This window comes from Hemicordylus capensis, chromosome 6, assembly GCF_027244095.1.
Source record: "Hemicordylus capensis ecotype Gifberg chromosome 6, rHemCap1.1.pri, whole genome shotgun sequence".
Lineage (NCBI taxonomy): Eukaryota > Metazoa > Chordata > Lepidosauria > Squamata > Cordylidae > Hemicordylus > Hemicordylus capensis.
Window position 1 is genome coordinate 102,761,571 of NC_069662.1, and position 15,359 is coordinate 102,776,929.

At 46.9% G+C, this 15,359-nt stretch overlaps 1 protein-coding gene across 3 annotated transcripts in view; it reads left to right on the top strand.

The window, feature by feature from the left end:
* The first annotated feature begins 538 nt into the window (after window positions 1-538).
* The window catches only part of ENTPD3 (ectonucleoside triphosphate diphosphohydrolase 3), a 41,273-nt gene continuing 26,452 nt past the window's right edge, over window positions 539-15,359 (top strand). Inside the window, exons 1-2 of one of the 3 annotated variants that reach the window (XM_053265744.1) lie at window positions 539-1,172; window positions 6,639-6,693. In XM_053265744.1, the coding sequence (XP_053121719.1) occupies window positions 6,654-6,693 (40 nt within the window). In that variant the 5' untranslated portion in view covers window positions 539-1,172; window positions 6,639-6,653. Of the gene's footprint in view, window positions 1,204-6,638; window positions 6,694-15,359 lie in introns of all 3 variants that reach the window. The other 2 variants (XM_053265742.1, XM_053265745.1) reach the window with 2 other exon arrangements.

Consider the following 15,359-nt stretch of genomic DNA (forward strand, 5'->3'; position numbering starts at 1 on the left):
GGTGGCCTATCCATTTATAAATGAAACAATCAAGAAATAAATTAACCAGCTTGTGTTGACGTGTTAGTGTTCCACATGGAGGGAGACGTCGAGGTAGATGCCTCAAAACAACCCGACCTTCAACGTACACACAAACAGCCCTGCATTCCAGAAGTGGTACAGTCCCATCAGGCTACTACCACAGTGCCTCCCTTCAGGGCTGAATCATTTCCCGTGTCTGGGAAATGCCATGTATGAAACGAGGCAGAGGAAAAAGAGGGGACATCTCAATATAGCTCCAGCCGGTTTCCCCTGATTAAGGCGAACTGAAGCCTGGCAAAAAGTGTATGAGGTGGTATGGGCGGTACCAGGCGTCCAAACAACTGTCGCAGCACGCACTAGCAATAAATAAGAAAATAAAAATGGGGGCGGGGGTGCACATGTGCATTGCCACATTAGGTTAGATTTCTGAAGCAGAAATGGGGTGGGGGGAAGTAGTCTGAGAGGGGCGCTTCTTGCCCTTGCCTCCCTCCCGCCCCCCCCCCCGGCCTGGCTGGTGCCACTCAAGCGACGAGGGCAATCCTTCGCAAAAAGCAGAGAGCAGCAAGCAGAGCAGCAGAGTATAGGGGGCAGCGAGGGATCCTGCCTTCCCGCCTTCTTCCCTCACTGCAGATCTCTAAGTTCAGGCTCCCTTTCAGGCCCGCAGCAGCCTTGCCTGCCTGGAAGAAAGGCGGCTCCGAGGGCTGATCGGCTGGTCCATGAGCGCAGGGCAAGCGGGGTGGTATAGCCTCCCTCCCGTTGCTCTCCTCTTCCCCTGCAGCCTCAGCGGCAGGCACGAGGGGCAGGGGCCGGGCGCCTGCTGCCCGCCCGCGCCCATCCCCACCCCCCGCTCAGATCTCTTGGCGACGGCAGCCACTCCGGGAAGCTGCGGAGGGAGGGGCCAGCTGGAGCCCGGGGCGAATTTATAGCAGGCGGCAGGGCAGCTTTGCGCCGAACGTTGGAAGCCCTGCCGGCTGGGCGCTGCTGGGGGCAGCCACGCCAGTCTCCTTGTTTGTACTGCCCCCGCTCCGGTGCCTGCATTCCTGGCTTGGCGATGAGGATGAGGAGGAGTCTCAGCTCGGAGCAGGGAAAGCTCCCTTCCAGGAGGAGGACGAGGACATAATCGGGATCGAGAGAGGGAGCTTTCCTTGGAGGTTTGGCACGGCGGGATCCAGGGGCACTCATGTAGGTAACTGGCCCTGGGGCAGCCGAGGCTCTCCGTGCCAGAGAGGCAGTTGCTTTTAATGTGGTTTGGGGTTATGAATTGTTTGCATGAGATGCGCAGTGCTGGGTTCGAGTGGGGCTACATGTGGGCATGTTTGCCGTGCTGCAGGATTCCTAATCCGTATCATATTGGCTGGAGAGAGGTGTAAGGTGCTGCACGTTTAGACATCAAGGGGCGGGCAGGGGATTCTTTCCATGGATGGAAAGAACGGAGCAGAGAGATTTCCGTGGGCACAGCTGAGCATGGGTGTAAGGAGGGAGTATTCATCTGCAGCCTGCCTGCCTGTACTCCTTTGAGTGTGTCCATTCAATCTGAGGAATTCAGGCTCTCTCCCTAGTGCTAGGGAAAGCCTCCCTGAGTGGCTGGGTGGGCTACCCGCTAGGGTGGGCGGGCTACCCGCTACCCTTATGAGAGGGTTAGAACAGTCATCTCAAAGGATGTGCCTGCCGACAGAGAACAGAGGCCAGGAACATATGAGCCAGAGACCCTGAAAAACCTTCTCAGTGAGGCTGAGTAGTGGTCATGTAGCTTTACACAGAGAACATTCTAGATAACTTTAGGTTATTGAACATGTTTTAAATGAGCGTGCACTTGGGTGGATCTTGACACTTTAAAAAAACCAAGAGCTGTGTTTTTGTCTTTTGCATCTTTTGGTTTAGACTGAGATAGCATCGTGGCTTAAATGCTTTCAGCTCTGTCTGTGCTATATTTTACAAGTTACAGAACTCGGGTGTAGGCATTGTTTGAGCACTGTTGAGAGCGCTTTGAGCAAGAACTAAGTCCCTTTGAGCAGAGTGCTGGGGCAGCAGGGCTGCAGCAGGGGGGTTGTACTGGTCCTGCTGCCTAGGACAGTCAAAGCCTGATGGTGCCCTTCTTGCCACCTGAAAGGAAGTCCAGAGTCTAGTGCTTTGCAGAAACAATCACATACCTAGGGCTGCAGAAAGGTAATCTGAGGCCTGGGAAAACATAGCTTTAGGGACCTCCTCCTGCACTCCCCATGCTGTCAGTATGATGAACCAATGTATTGGGGACCCACATCTTTTTGGGATCCTGGGGCACTTGGTCCCATGTGTCCCCGTCTTTGCACCCCTGCACACACCCATATATCTTTATTTCTTACACCCCCACCCCCACTCACTGACTCTCCACATATAATGTGTACAGAGATATTTCTAGGCATGCCCTCTCCTCATCACATGACCTATGTTCTCTTTCTTCTCGACAGTTCCCACAAACAATATGCATAATTAGGACCTGAGATTATAGACATGTTCAGACACTCTGTATTTAGCTTATTTCCATACAAACTTCCAAAGGCATGAATATGCACACAGTGAATGTGTGTCTCTGTCTCTGCTGTTTCATACATATTCTATGCATATCTTTTGTGCTTCTTTCTGTCCCCCAGCCCCCGCCACACCTCTGTGAATGCTCTCTGTCACCTCCCTACGGCTAATCTTCTACCCCTTCTACAAAAAAAAAAAAAAAAAAGAATGAATTCTCACGTTATATTTTGCACTTGGGTATGGATACCTGAGCACCAATGTGTGCATCTCTTGTTGCATCACGTGTATACACATAACAATTGAATGTTTCACACATGTCTTTAAAATGCCAGGTATGGTGACTGAGCAGAGGTGGCTTGCTGCCTTTTGGCGCATGATGTGCTGATGCTACTACCTCTCATCCCCCTTTCCAACCTCACATTTCTGGACACGTGCTCTGTCCTCAGGTTGGTGCCAGTACATGCTGCTTCAGGCAGCAGTGTCCAGCTGGCCCCAGTGTCCTACTGCTGCTTCTTCCAAGAACTGTCTCTCGCTTTCCCGTTGTCACTTCCCTCCAGCTCCAAGCTTGGCCACTTCATCTCCTGGACACAAAGCAAGTATGTGCTTGGTGCTAGAAGGAACAGACAGACCGCGGGAGAGAGCAAGCCTGGTGCACTCAGCACCTGAGGCTGTCACCTCACCAGGCCTCATGGGAGCACCACCCCAGTGAGAGAAAGGATTAGGCCCCTCGTTCTGAGTATTTTCAGGAGCACACTTCTGACAAGCACACGTTCACTTCATGTTTGATGAGAATTGCCTGCAATTTTGACTTATTTATTTATTGCATATATTTGTATACCGCCCAAAACGCAAGTCTCTGCGTGGTTTACAACAAAACAATAAAAACAATAAGTAAAAAGCTGAAAACATTACAACACAATTTAAAACTTAAAACAACGTTAAAACTATTTAAAATGATCAAACTATAAAAACAGTATCTAATTAAAAGCCTGGGTGAACAAATGTGCCTTGACTGCCTTTTTAAAAGTTGTAAGAGATGGGGAGGCTCTTATTTCATCAGGGAGCACATTCCGAAGCCTCGGGGCAGTAATGGAGAAGGCCCATCCCCGAGTAGCCACCAGACGAGCCAGTGGCAATTGCAGATGAACCTCTCCTGATAATTTCAGTGGGCCCAAGCTGTTTAGTGCTTTATGGGTTATAACCAAGACCTTGTATTTTGCCCGGAAACTTATTGGCAACCAGTGTAGATCTTTTAATATAGGAATGATATGGTCTCTCCGAGATGACCCAGAGACCAACCTTCAAATGTGCTCTATGTTATAATCTGTCGGATTCGAGTCAAGTCTTCCTCCACTTGCACTTCAGTCGTCTACTTTGCTGCTTCAGCCCTCATAGTTCTTCCGTGTACCAATTTTGAAGTGGGTCAGAGGATGCTTAGGAGCTATCATGTCTACTGCCATGGTGAGCTTACTGTCCCAATTCTCCACCAGGGCATCAACAGGATCACCAACACTAAATCCCTCCAAAGCTTCTTGGAACCCTACTGGATCCAATAACCTTCTTGGGCAGACCATTCTAATGGTCCCCTTGCCCCTGCGAAGATGGAGTGTGACTGTGAGTCCAACCTAAACAAGATGGTGGTCCATCCATGACAATGGGGAAATCACAGGAGTCCTCACCCATGGAACACCACCCTGAGCAGAGTGAAAGGCCTGATCAAGCATGTGACAAGCAACGTGCATCGGTCCCAAGACCCCTTGAGATAGGCCCATAGTTGTCATAGCCACTATGAACTCCTTAACCACCCTGGACATATTGGTCCCAAAGTGGACATTTAAGTCCCCCAGCACCACAAGTCTAGGGGACTCCAATGCCAAACCTGAGACCAATCCGTCAGCTCAGTTAGGACTCAGGACTCCATTGGGCAGCGTGGCAGTCAGTGCACCAACAGAAGTCCCAGTCTATCCCTGGTCCTCAAACTTAGGTACACACATTCAATATGGTCAGACACTTCAACAGGGATCTTATTCAGGGAGAGTTTATTCTTGTAGATCACAGCCATTCCCTCTCCCCGCCCACATCCCCGCAACTGCTTCTCAACAGAGTACCCTGGACGGAGAAGCTGGGACCAAACTGGGCCACCAGCCTCCCCCAACTAGGTATCTGTGATATATACCAGGTCAGCCTCTTCATCCATAATCAGACCATGGATGATTTCCTATTCATTCTGGACAGGCCTGGTATTACAGAGGAGCAGGGCGAGGGTCTGTGGGAGGTTGGCACTACTCCCCATGGCCAAAGAGCTCCCCATGGCCAAAGAGCTTGCTGAGTGTCCGAGCCTGTCTGTCCGGTGTTCATCAAGGTGGCTGTCAAGGTTGGAGGCAGCTTCTTAAAGTCCTCCCCGGTCTGCAAGAAAACACAAGAGAACACTTTACTGGAAGTATCTGGTTCAGACAGTCTCCCCCACCAACTCAGTCCACTCACCAGATAGCACAGTTCCAGAGCAAAAGGAGTGTAAGGTGTCAGGACTTGGTCAGGTTAGCAGAGTAGCAGCAGGAAAAGCCTAGGTCTCTAGAGGCCAACATGAAGCTGGGGTTTCCTCTGAGTCAGAGGCTCAGCTGTAGCAGGCTCAAAGAGACCTGTTGCTTCCAGCATCTAACTGCAGCCGTCAAGCTCGATTTATAGCCGGACTTAATTGCTCTCCACCTCTGGCCAGCTGACACAGATTCTGGATTTATTTGGTTTGTAAAGCAGCCGTCTGCTTCTTCTGAGTTCTTCCACCTGTCCTGTTGTCTGCGTCTAATCAGTCTCATCTCGTGAGGATGCAAAGGTGCCTCAGTGTTCTGCTTTCCATTCCCTGTCTCTGCTACCTCTGATGGTCCCGGTTGTCCTGAAGCGTCAACTGGACCTGCCTCAGGTATCTGTTGTGGGCTGATAGCTGGGCTTTGCCCTTCAGGTTCCCCTGCAGCTGCTGGCAGACTACCAGCTTCCCCTTCCTCTTCGCTACCTGAGGACGGGGGCATGACACTTGATCAGGCCCAAGGCCCATCTAGTCCAGCATCCTGTTTCACATAGTGGCCCACCAGATGCCACTGGAAGCCTACAGCTGGAGTTGAGGGTATGTCCTCTCTTCTGCTGTTACTCCCCTGCAACTGGAAGGGGAGCTGGCAGGATAGCCAGAAGGGGAAACAGCTAATAGATTTCTGACTTCCCTTCCCCTGTAATTACTTGCTGACCTGCCAGCTATACTTCTTCTATTCCCCATCACCACCAGAATAGCCACCCCATAATCAGTGGACAAGCCCCCTTTCTCCCCATTCCCAGACAAACCAAAACACATCTGAAACACCCAGTACCTAAACAACAGAAGCCAAAATAATGCCACCTGACCCTCGCCCTCATTGTCCCCCAAAGGGGCAACCCCATTTGGTGTCATCCCTTCGGTGATGACCCTGCCAGTGGTGGGCCCGCTGCCACAGGGCAGCAGCCCTTTTATAAGCCCAGAAAGATGGCTGTTCTGGGCAGATGGTCCTCAGGAACTGCTGACTCACTCCCCTGGCCCTGATCCCACACAGACTCACCCACAGGGCAGCAGCCACAGCCCCACAAGTTAGGGGGCACACAGGCTGGCAGGCTGACAACAGCAGACAATAGGCTGGCAGGCTGGGCAGCAGCTAAATCTGGGAAGCAGATGTTAAGGCGTCTTCCTCCCTGCAAGGCTACATTTTGACTTGGCTGTGCACTTCCAAAATGTAAACTGAGAATGGGTTCTTGGCAGCTGGTAGAAGGTTCATTGACAGGCAGTGAAGCCCCTCTCTTCCCTGTGTGGTATATCTCTGTAAAAGCTGGCTAAGAATTTAGAGGTGTTGCACTGTGAAGTGGACACCCTGATAGCTTCACCTCTCTCTCTCTCTCTCTCTCCTGTGTTTCATAACATTGGTGACGTGTTCCTCCTCTCCCCCCCCCTCCACTTTTTGTGAAACTATGCTTGGCTTTCAGCTTCTTGCAGGCCTAAAGATGTGTTACAATCTAAAACTGTATCTTGTATGACATGTATTGTTTTTCATAAACTAATCTCATGTAGAATGTACATTTCTCCTACTGTATAGTTTGAACAGAAAGAGATGTTTACTGCACTGTCCCGCCAGTCTTGCGAACAAACAGGTTAGTATTTACAATTATTCAAATGTTCAACAAGATATATTTCCATTTTTGCTACACATTTTATTTAAGGAGATGTATAGTTAAGAAATATGCCACAGACTAGTACTTGGTAGGGTTGCAATGAAGGCCTTGGAAAGGATATTTAGAGGCCGTGACGTGTCTACACCTACAAAGAATAGAATCGTTCGGACAATGGTTTTCCCCATGACACTCTATGGATGTGAAAGCTGAACTCTGAAGAATCAACATAGAAAAAGCATTGATGCTTTTGAACTTTGGTGCTGGAGAAGACTCTTGAAGATACCATGGACAGCCAGGAAAACAAACAAATGGATCATAGAACAAATCAATCCAGAATTTTCACTCGAGGCACAAATGACCAGGCTCAAACGATCATACTTCAGACACATTATGCGAAGATCCTGCTCCCTTGAGAAGTCCATAATGCTGGTAAAAGTTGAAGGAAAGAGAAGATGACCAGCAGCAAGGTGAATGGACTCGATTATGACAGCAATGAATGCACCACTGAGAGACATAAAGGCCAAGTTGAAGACAGATCATCCTGGAGAGAATCTATCTGTGTGGTCACTAAGAGTCGACACCGACTTGATGGCACTTAATCAATAAATCAGTAGTTAAGATGGCTTGCTGAACATTGGTGTTATGAGGAGAGTTATTTGCTGAGCCAACTTTATTTGAAGTGTCTCTTAATTTCCAGTAAGCTATTGGAAACAAATAATCCTGTGTGGTCTATCGCATGTAACTGAATTAGGACTTGTTTGCTGATTGTATTTATTTTATCCCTTGCTCTGGAATGATGATGTTCTAATAGTGAAATGCAACTGCAGTTTTTCATTTCCTCAATGTCTTCTTTTTTTAAAAGTAGCTGTTGGTTTTTTTCCTAGCTTCCATGAAGTAAGGCAGATGGCTATTAAGTTAAATAGCCTGAAAAACCTGTCCTTCATTCCATAACCCCTTCTGTGGCCTCTTGCAGTGTCTGCCAGGAACACCTTAGTTCTTCCATCTGTGTCCTTCCAATGAGAGTAGGCAAAGAAATGATCTGAGGCTGCCCCACAAGTGTGTCACTCCCACTGGAGGCTCCTCCTAAATCTGTGCTTGAGAAGCCTTGAAAATAAGTCCAAAAAAGTTACTACACAAAGTTTTTTACTTGCTTTCCTGTGTTAGTCACTTGTTAGTCCACCAATGGACTAAAGAACCAACACCCTTCTGGTCTACAAAGTCTACTCCCTAAATACCCTGGAGGCAACTCTTACTTGCCTCAGATTATTTGGCAAAGAACTATGTACATGCCTACGCTTGAATACATTTCCGGTGACTTTATTGTTTGGCCTAGGTTTTATTGGCCAGGGTTAAGCTGGTATGAGGCCTTTCAAATCTAAGGTAGTATTTTAAATCTGCTTGTTGTGTTTTCAAAATGTTGTCCTCTATTAAACCCTTAGAATGGATTGAGTTAGAAATCAAAACTGAGTCCAATTCTGTTCATATCCATAGAACTTCATCAAAGAGATGGGGCCCTACTCACTTTGATGTGATGTCAACAAGGTCACTAAATGGGGTAAAAGCTGTTCTCTTTCATGCAAGGGTAGAAGACCATGACCTTGTTGGATATAAACTAGGAGACCACGTTGCCCTGTGGTTTTACTCCAGTGTCATGAACCTTTCGTAATCCAATTACCATGTAGTTAAAATGTTCATCTGATACGAGGGCATGGGGTGTCAAAAAGCTCGTTGCTGGACCTAGACTTAAACAGGATGTGACGAAATTATAGCTGGCAGATCTAGATTCAATGATTAATGCTATCAGGATGAGTTGCTTGCATGATATATACTTCCTATTTAAGAGGCTGCATTAAAGTTCCTGGATGTTTGCCCTTGCTGCTGTTCTGGCAGCAGTAAGACGATTTCATGCATGACACTAAGGTTTCATTTTGATGTTACTTTTTGGGCTAGTTTGGATGATGCTTGTCTGATTAGCCTGAGCACATGTCATAAAGGCTTGTGTGTGCTGTGAACATGCATAGCCTTTTCCCCTCCCAGGACATTTGTCTCTAGTTGCATGAGGAGAATGGTTCATTTGAAATATAAATTAGTGTGCATAGCATATGTAAAGTAGTATTTCTACCGCATGTAAAGGACTGGTTTGCCCTCGTGACTAGGGAAAGGTGTCCTGGGCACTTTCCAGATTAGACCCTGCAACAGGGTCACAACGTATCTCCAAAGTGTGCTTCCACACTTCCTGTGTTGTGAAACCACAGTCCATATGCTGACAGCAGGGTGCAGTTCACATTTCCTATGCCTTGTTTCAGATTTAATTGCTGCGATTTATTGCTTTAGTGTTGTATGTCCGGCATAAAAAGGTCGCTGTATTTTCCGGTTGTTAGTTTTCGCAAGACACTGCGATGCTTACAGTTTGCACATATCCTTATAGCATGTGCTTAGGCCAGTTAGTTAGTTTTTGTTTGTTTATCTATCAAATTTGTACACTGCTCCAAACTTTCATCTCTGGGCAGTTAACAATAGTATAAACCCAGTTGAAAACATATACAACAAACTTAAAAACAATTTAACAATTTAAAAATAAACCAGAGATTGAAACTCCAAAAATGTAGGAAGCTGAGAAAGCTTGGGCGAAAAGATGGGTTTTCAGATGTTTTTGAAAATTGTCAGAGATGGGGAGGATCGTATCTCAGCAGGAAGCACATTCCACAATCTCGGAGCAGCAACCGAGAAGGCCTTTCTCTGTGTAGCCACCAAAAGAGTTGGCGGTAACTGGAGACGGACCTCCTCAGATGACCTCAGTGGGCGTTGGGGCTCGTAGTGAAGAAGATGCTCTCTTAGATACACAGGGCCTAAGCTGTTTAGGGCTTTGTAAGTTATAACTAGCACTTTGTATTTTGCCTGGAAACCTATTGGCAGCCAGTGTAGCTCCATCAGTAAAGGAGTAACATGGTCTCTCCAAGATGACCCAGAGACCAACCTGGCTGCCGCATTCTGAAACAACTGAAGTTTCCGGACTATGTACAAAGGCAGCCCCACATAGAGTGCATTGCAGAAGTCAAGTCTGCAGGTTACGAACAAATGTACCACTGTTTTGAGGTCACTGATCTTGAGAAACAGGTGCAGCTGACGTATCAGCCGGAGCTGATAAAAAGCAGCCCTGGCCACCGCCTCAACCTGAGAAACCAAGGAGAGGTGTGAATCCAGAAGTACTCCCAGACTGCGAACCTGTTCCTTTTGGGGAAGTGTGACCCCATCTAGAACAGATAGATTAAACTCGTCTCTAGAGTTCTGACCCCGCACAATAAGTACCTCCGTCTTATCTGGATTCAGCTTCAGTTTATTCTCCCTCATCCAGGCCATTACTGCTTCCAGGCAGGCATTTAGGAAGGATATGCCAGCTCCTGAAGAAGTTGACATGGAGAAGTAGATCTGGGTGTCATCAGCATACTGGTAACACCCAGCTCCAAATCCCCTGATGATCATTCCCAGCTGTTTCATGTACAGTGAGGGAAATAAGTATTTGATCCCCTGCTGATTTTGTCCGTTTGCCCTCTGACACAGAAATGACCAGGCTATAATTGGAATGGTAGGTTTATTGTAGCTGTGAGAGACAGAATAACAACAAACAAACCCTCAAAAGCCCAGTGCCCAAAAGTCAGCAATGGATTTGCATTGTAGTGAGGGAAATAAGTATTCGATCCCCTATCAACCAGCAAGATTTCAGGCTCCCAGGTGTCTTTTCACTATATGCAGGTAACGAGCTGAGATGAGGAACACCCTCTGTAAGGGAGTGCTCCTAATCCCAGCTTGTTACAGTACCTGTATAAAAGACACCTGTCCATAGAAGCAAGCAATCACTCAGCTTCCAAACTCACCACCATGCCCAAGACCAAAGAGCTGTCGAAGGATGTCAGGGACAAGGTTGTAGACCTGCACAAGGCTGGACTGGGCTACAAGACTATCGCCAAGCAGCTTGGTGAGAAGGTGACTACAGTTGGCACGATAACTTGCAATTGGAAGAAACACAAAATAACTGTCAATCTCCCTCGGTCTGGGGCTCCATGCAAGCTCTCACCTCGTGGAGTTGCAATGATCATGAGAACGGTGACAAAGCAGCCCAGAACTACACGGGGGGAACTTGTCAATGATCTCAGGGCAGCTGGAACCATAGTCACCAAGAAAACAATTGGTAACACACTACGCCATGAAGGACTGAAATCTTGCAGTGCCTGCAAGGCCCCCCTGCTCAAGGCAGCACATGTACAGGCCCGTCTGCAGTTTGCCAATGCACATCTGAATGATCCAGAGGAAAACTGGGTGTTGTGGTCAGCTGAGTCCAAAATCAAGCTCTTTGGCATCAACTCAACTCGCCGTGTGTGGAGGAGGAGGAATGCTGCCTATGAGCCCAAGAACACCATCCCCACCGTCAAACATGGAGGTGGACACATTATGCTTTGGGGGTGTTTTTCTGCTAAGGGGACAGGACACCTTCACCACATCGAAGGGACGATGGACGGGACCATGTACCGTCAGATCTTGGGTGAGCACCTCCTTCCCTCAGCCAGGGCATTGAGAATGGGTCGTGGATGGGTATTCCAGCATGACAATGACCCAAAACACACAGCCAAGGCAACAAAGGAGTGGCTCAAGAAGAAGCACATGAAGGTCCTGGAGTGGCCCAGCCAGTCTCCAGACCTTAATCCCATAGAAAATCTGTGGAGGGAGCTGAAGGTTCGGGTTGCCAAACATCAGCCTCGAAACCTTTCTGACTTGGAGAGGATCTGCAAAGAGGAGTGGGACAACATCCCTCCTGGGTTGTGTGCAAACCTGGTGGCCAGCTACAAGAAACGGCTGACCTCTGTGATTGCCAACAAGGGTTTTGCCACCAAGTACTAAGACATCTTTTGTGAAGGGATCGAATACTTATTTCCCTCACTACAATGCAAATCCATCGCTGACTTTTGGGCACTGGGCTTTTGAGGGTTTGTTTGTTGTTATTCTGTCTCTCACAGCTACAATAAACCTACCATTCCAATTATAGCCTGGTCATTTCTGTGTCAGAGGGCAAACGGACAAAATCAGCAGGGGATCAAATACTTATTTCCCTCATTGTAGATGTTAAAAAGCATTGGCGAAAGTACAGAGCCTTGAGGGACACCATACTTAAGCTCAGATTTTGAAGAGTCTCCAGTTGACACCATCTGTAATCTGACCGAGAGTTAGGAGCAGAACCACTGTAAAACAGTGCCTCCCACCCCCAACACCCTCAGACATTCCTGAAGGATTCTATGGTCGATAGTATCGAAAGCTGCCGAGAGATCCAAAAGGACCAACAGAGCCACACTTCCTCTGTCAATTGCCAATTGGAGATCATCCATCAGGCCAACCAAGGCAGTCTCCACCCCATAGCCTGCCCGAAAACCAGTTTGTAATGGGTCTAGATAATCAGTTTCCTCCAAGGCCACCTGGAGCTGAGAGGCCACCACCCTCTCAATTACCTTGCCGAGCCATGGGAGGTTGGAAACAGGCCTATAATTGCTCATCTCCAAGGGATCTAATGCAGGCTTCTTTAGAAGAGGTCTAATGATTGCCTCTTTAAGACAAGGAGGCATCCTGCCCTCCCTCAGAGAAGCATTTATGATTTCTACCAGGCTGTTTACAACAACCTCCCTGCTAGATCAAACAAGCCATGTTGGACAAGGGTCAAGAGAACAAGTGGTAGGCCTCACCGCTCCAAGCAGCTTGTCCACATCCTCAGGAGTCACAAACTGAAACCGATCCAGTCGAATCACATAAGAGGAGTTGTTGGGCACCTCCAGCTCAGACATCAAATTAATTGTGGAGTCTCCATCTAGGTCGGCTCGAATCCGAGAGATTTTATCTGCAAATGTTTGCCAGGTATTGCTCAAATTGGCCTGTTGGTGGATGGTGGTGCTGATAAATGTAGGGCCATCTCTGTACATGACACTTTCTAGAGTAGTGTCCTGAAAACAGCTTAAGCAAACAGATTCACAGAGCAAATGTCTCAGTTCTAGGGGAATAAGGCAGTTTAAGTGCATGTATACTAGTATACATGGTTTACGGACTGCAGTAAAAAAACTATCAGGCAACTCCCAAGTATGCCCATTGAAGATAACCAGGCAATTGCGGGCTAAATGGAAAATCGCTATTTAGCTCTCTAAAGTTATGCTGTCCAAGCACCTCCCATGCTTTAATATTCTTAACTGTGCAACAAGCCTTTAAGGTATGGAAGTGTTGCTAATGCTATTTCCACTGAATCATGAAGAGATGACAGAATGTCCTTTTGCAGAACAGGGAACTAACTTGAATCTCCTGTATCCTAAGATGGCATTGTTATGATTGTCTTCGTGTGTGTGTGTGTATTTTTTGAGTGGGTAAATGTGTATCTCCTGCCAAAAGAAAGGGGGGCGGGAAGAGTCAGTCTTGCATATTTGTCACCAGAATTCCAGTCCTTCCCTGCCACTAGTACTTAAATATAAAACTCAGCTTGTTTTCATAATATGCTAGGGTGGCTGAAGGTTCCTGGGACACGTACGTGTGTGTGTGCGCGTGCGCACGTGCTAGCCCTGGAAAGGGCCAGTCTTTTCCCCTCTCTCACGAGGGATGATGGCCAGCTGGCAGGCCGAGGCAGTTTGCAAAGAGCACAGAGGTCTGGGAAGGAGCGCAGGCAGCAGGTGACTGCAGCAGCTGTCACATTGCTTGATGAGAAAGGCAAAATTCATGTTTTAACAAGGCAGGCTGCAGCTTTGAAAAAGTTTAAAAGAGAAAGAAAAGGGAAATGTCTTTCCTCCCGAATATTAATTTAATTTAATTTAATTTAATTATCATATTTTTACACCGCCCAAAACTTACGTCTCTGGGCGGTTTACAACAAGATTAAAAGTAAAACATTAATTTAAAAAAACAACAAAAAATTTAAAAGCAAGAAATTTAAAACACCATTTAAAATTTTTAAACAAAATTCTAAAAACAACATTAAAACAATCAAAACAAAACCAGTTAAAAGTCTAGGTGAAGAAATGTGTTTTTAGAGACTTTTCAAAAGATGTCAGAGATGGGGAGGCTCTTATTTCACTAGGGAGTGCATTCCAAAGCCTCGGGGCAGCAACAGAGAAGGCCTGTCTCTGAGTAGCCACCAGACGAGCTGGTGGCAAATGCAGACAGACCTCTCCTGATGATCTCAGTGAGCAGTGGGGTTCATGATGAAGAAGACGTTCTCTTGAAGACGTTCTCATCCAGTCTGGAGGTTACCAGCAGATGTATATAGCATATATATAGAATATAGCATTTGGGAATTCCCTTCCTCCAACCCCTACCCCCTCTTCCAGTTAAAATAAAAATAAACATCATGTGAAAAATTAAACTAATCAATCACCATCATTATCAGAATTTTGCTTACTGGAACTTGGTTGCTTCAGTGGATCTCGAAGCTCTCCTCAACAACCACTTTTCATAAAAGATGGAACACCAACATAATATGCTCTGTCGAATAGGAATGGGGCTTTTTACTTCTTCCCATCCCATTTCAAAAACTGTGCCTGCCTCTAGGCACTCCTGTTTGTAGGTCAGGTAAACCAATCATAGCTGAGCCTTAGTTTATTAGCTGAGGCTCCTGGAGGACCTATTCAGCTTTCGACAACAAACACACACTGATTATTGCCTAAGATGCTTGATAATATTAAAACTGGGGTGGGAATTCTTATGCTAATGTTGTCCATCAAGGACACAATCCCTGGAATCCACCATAGTCACACAAACTGCAGGTCCTGGAGCAGCAGAGTCCTGGTAGAAAGAGGGGATGCATATGTTACTGAATTCAAAATGGTGCCTGGAACATAGGAACATAGGAAGCTGCCATATACGGAGTCAGACCATTGGTCTGTCTAGCTCTGTATTGTCTTTATAGATTGGCAGCGGCTTCTCCAAGGTAGCAGGCAGGAATCTCTCTCAGCCCTATCTTGGAGAAGCCAGGGAGGGAACTTGAAACCTGCCCTTTCCAGAGCGGCTCCATCCCCTGAGGGGAATATCTTACAGTGCTCACACTTCTAGCCTCCCGTTCATATGCAGCCAGGGCAGACCCTGCTTAGCTAAGGGGACAAGTCATGCTTGCTACCACAAGACCAGCTCTCCTCTCCATAGACCAGCTCTCCTCTTATAGTTAGATAAGTAAAATGGCAACTGCAGGTGGAGATCGTTAGGGGGCTATGCTTATTTTGCTCAGACACAGCAGCCACCCCGGTAATATGAATAGTTCTATACAATCAAAGCCAAATTTGATTGTATGTGTTGAGTGACTTTTGCAATAAAAAGTGGTAAGAATATGCAAAGAGATGTTTAACACTTTCAAATCTGTGTGATAGAACATTTAAGCATCAGCTTCTACCATGCAGCTTGTTAGTCGATATACTCCTCGTTCTTAGTGATCGTAAAATAGTTTATATTTAGAGAATGGGTTGATGGAGTTTTCCCCATAAAGTCAAGAAAACCAGTAGAATTGTACCCAGCCCTTAATTTCTGGTGTTGGGCAGAAAAGTGATGTTTGAATCTTGGGACCATTTCCAGAATGGTTCGTGTTAGCCTGCATGGAAAGCCAACCAGGAGCTTTGTGGCACCTGAAAACTAAC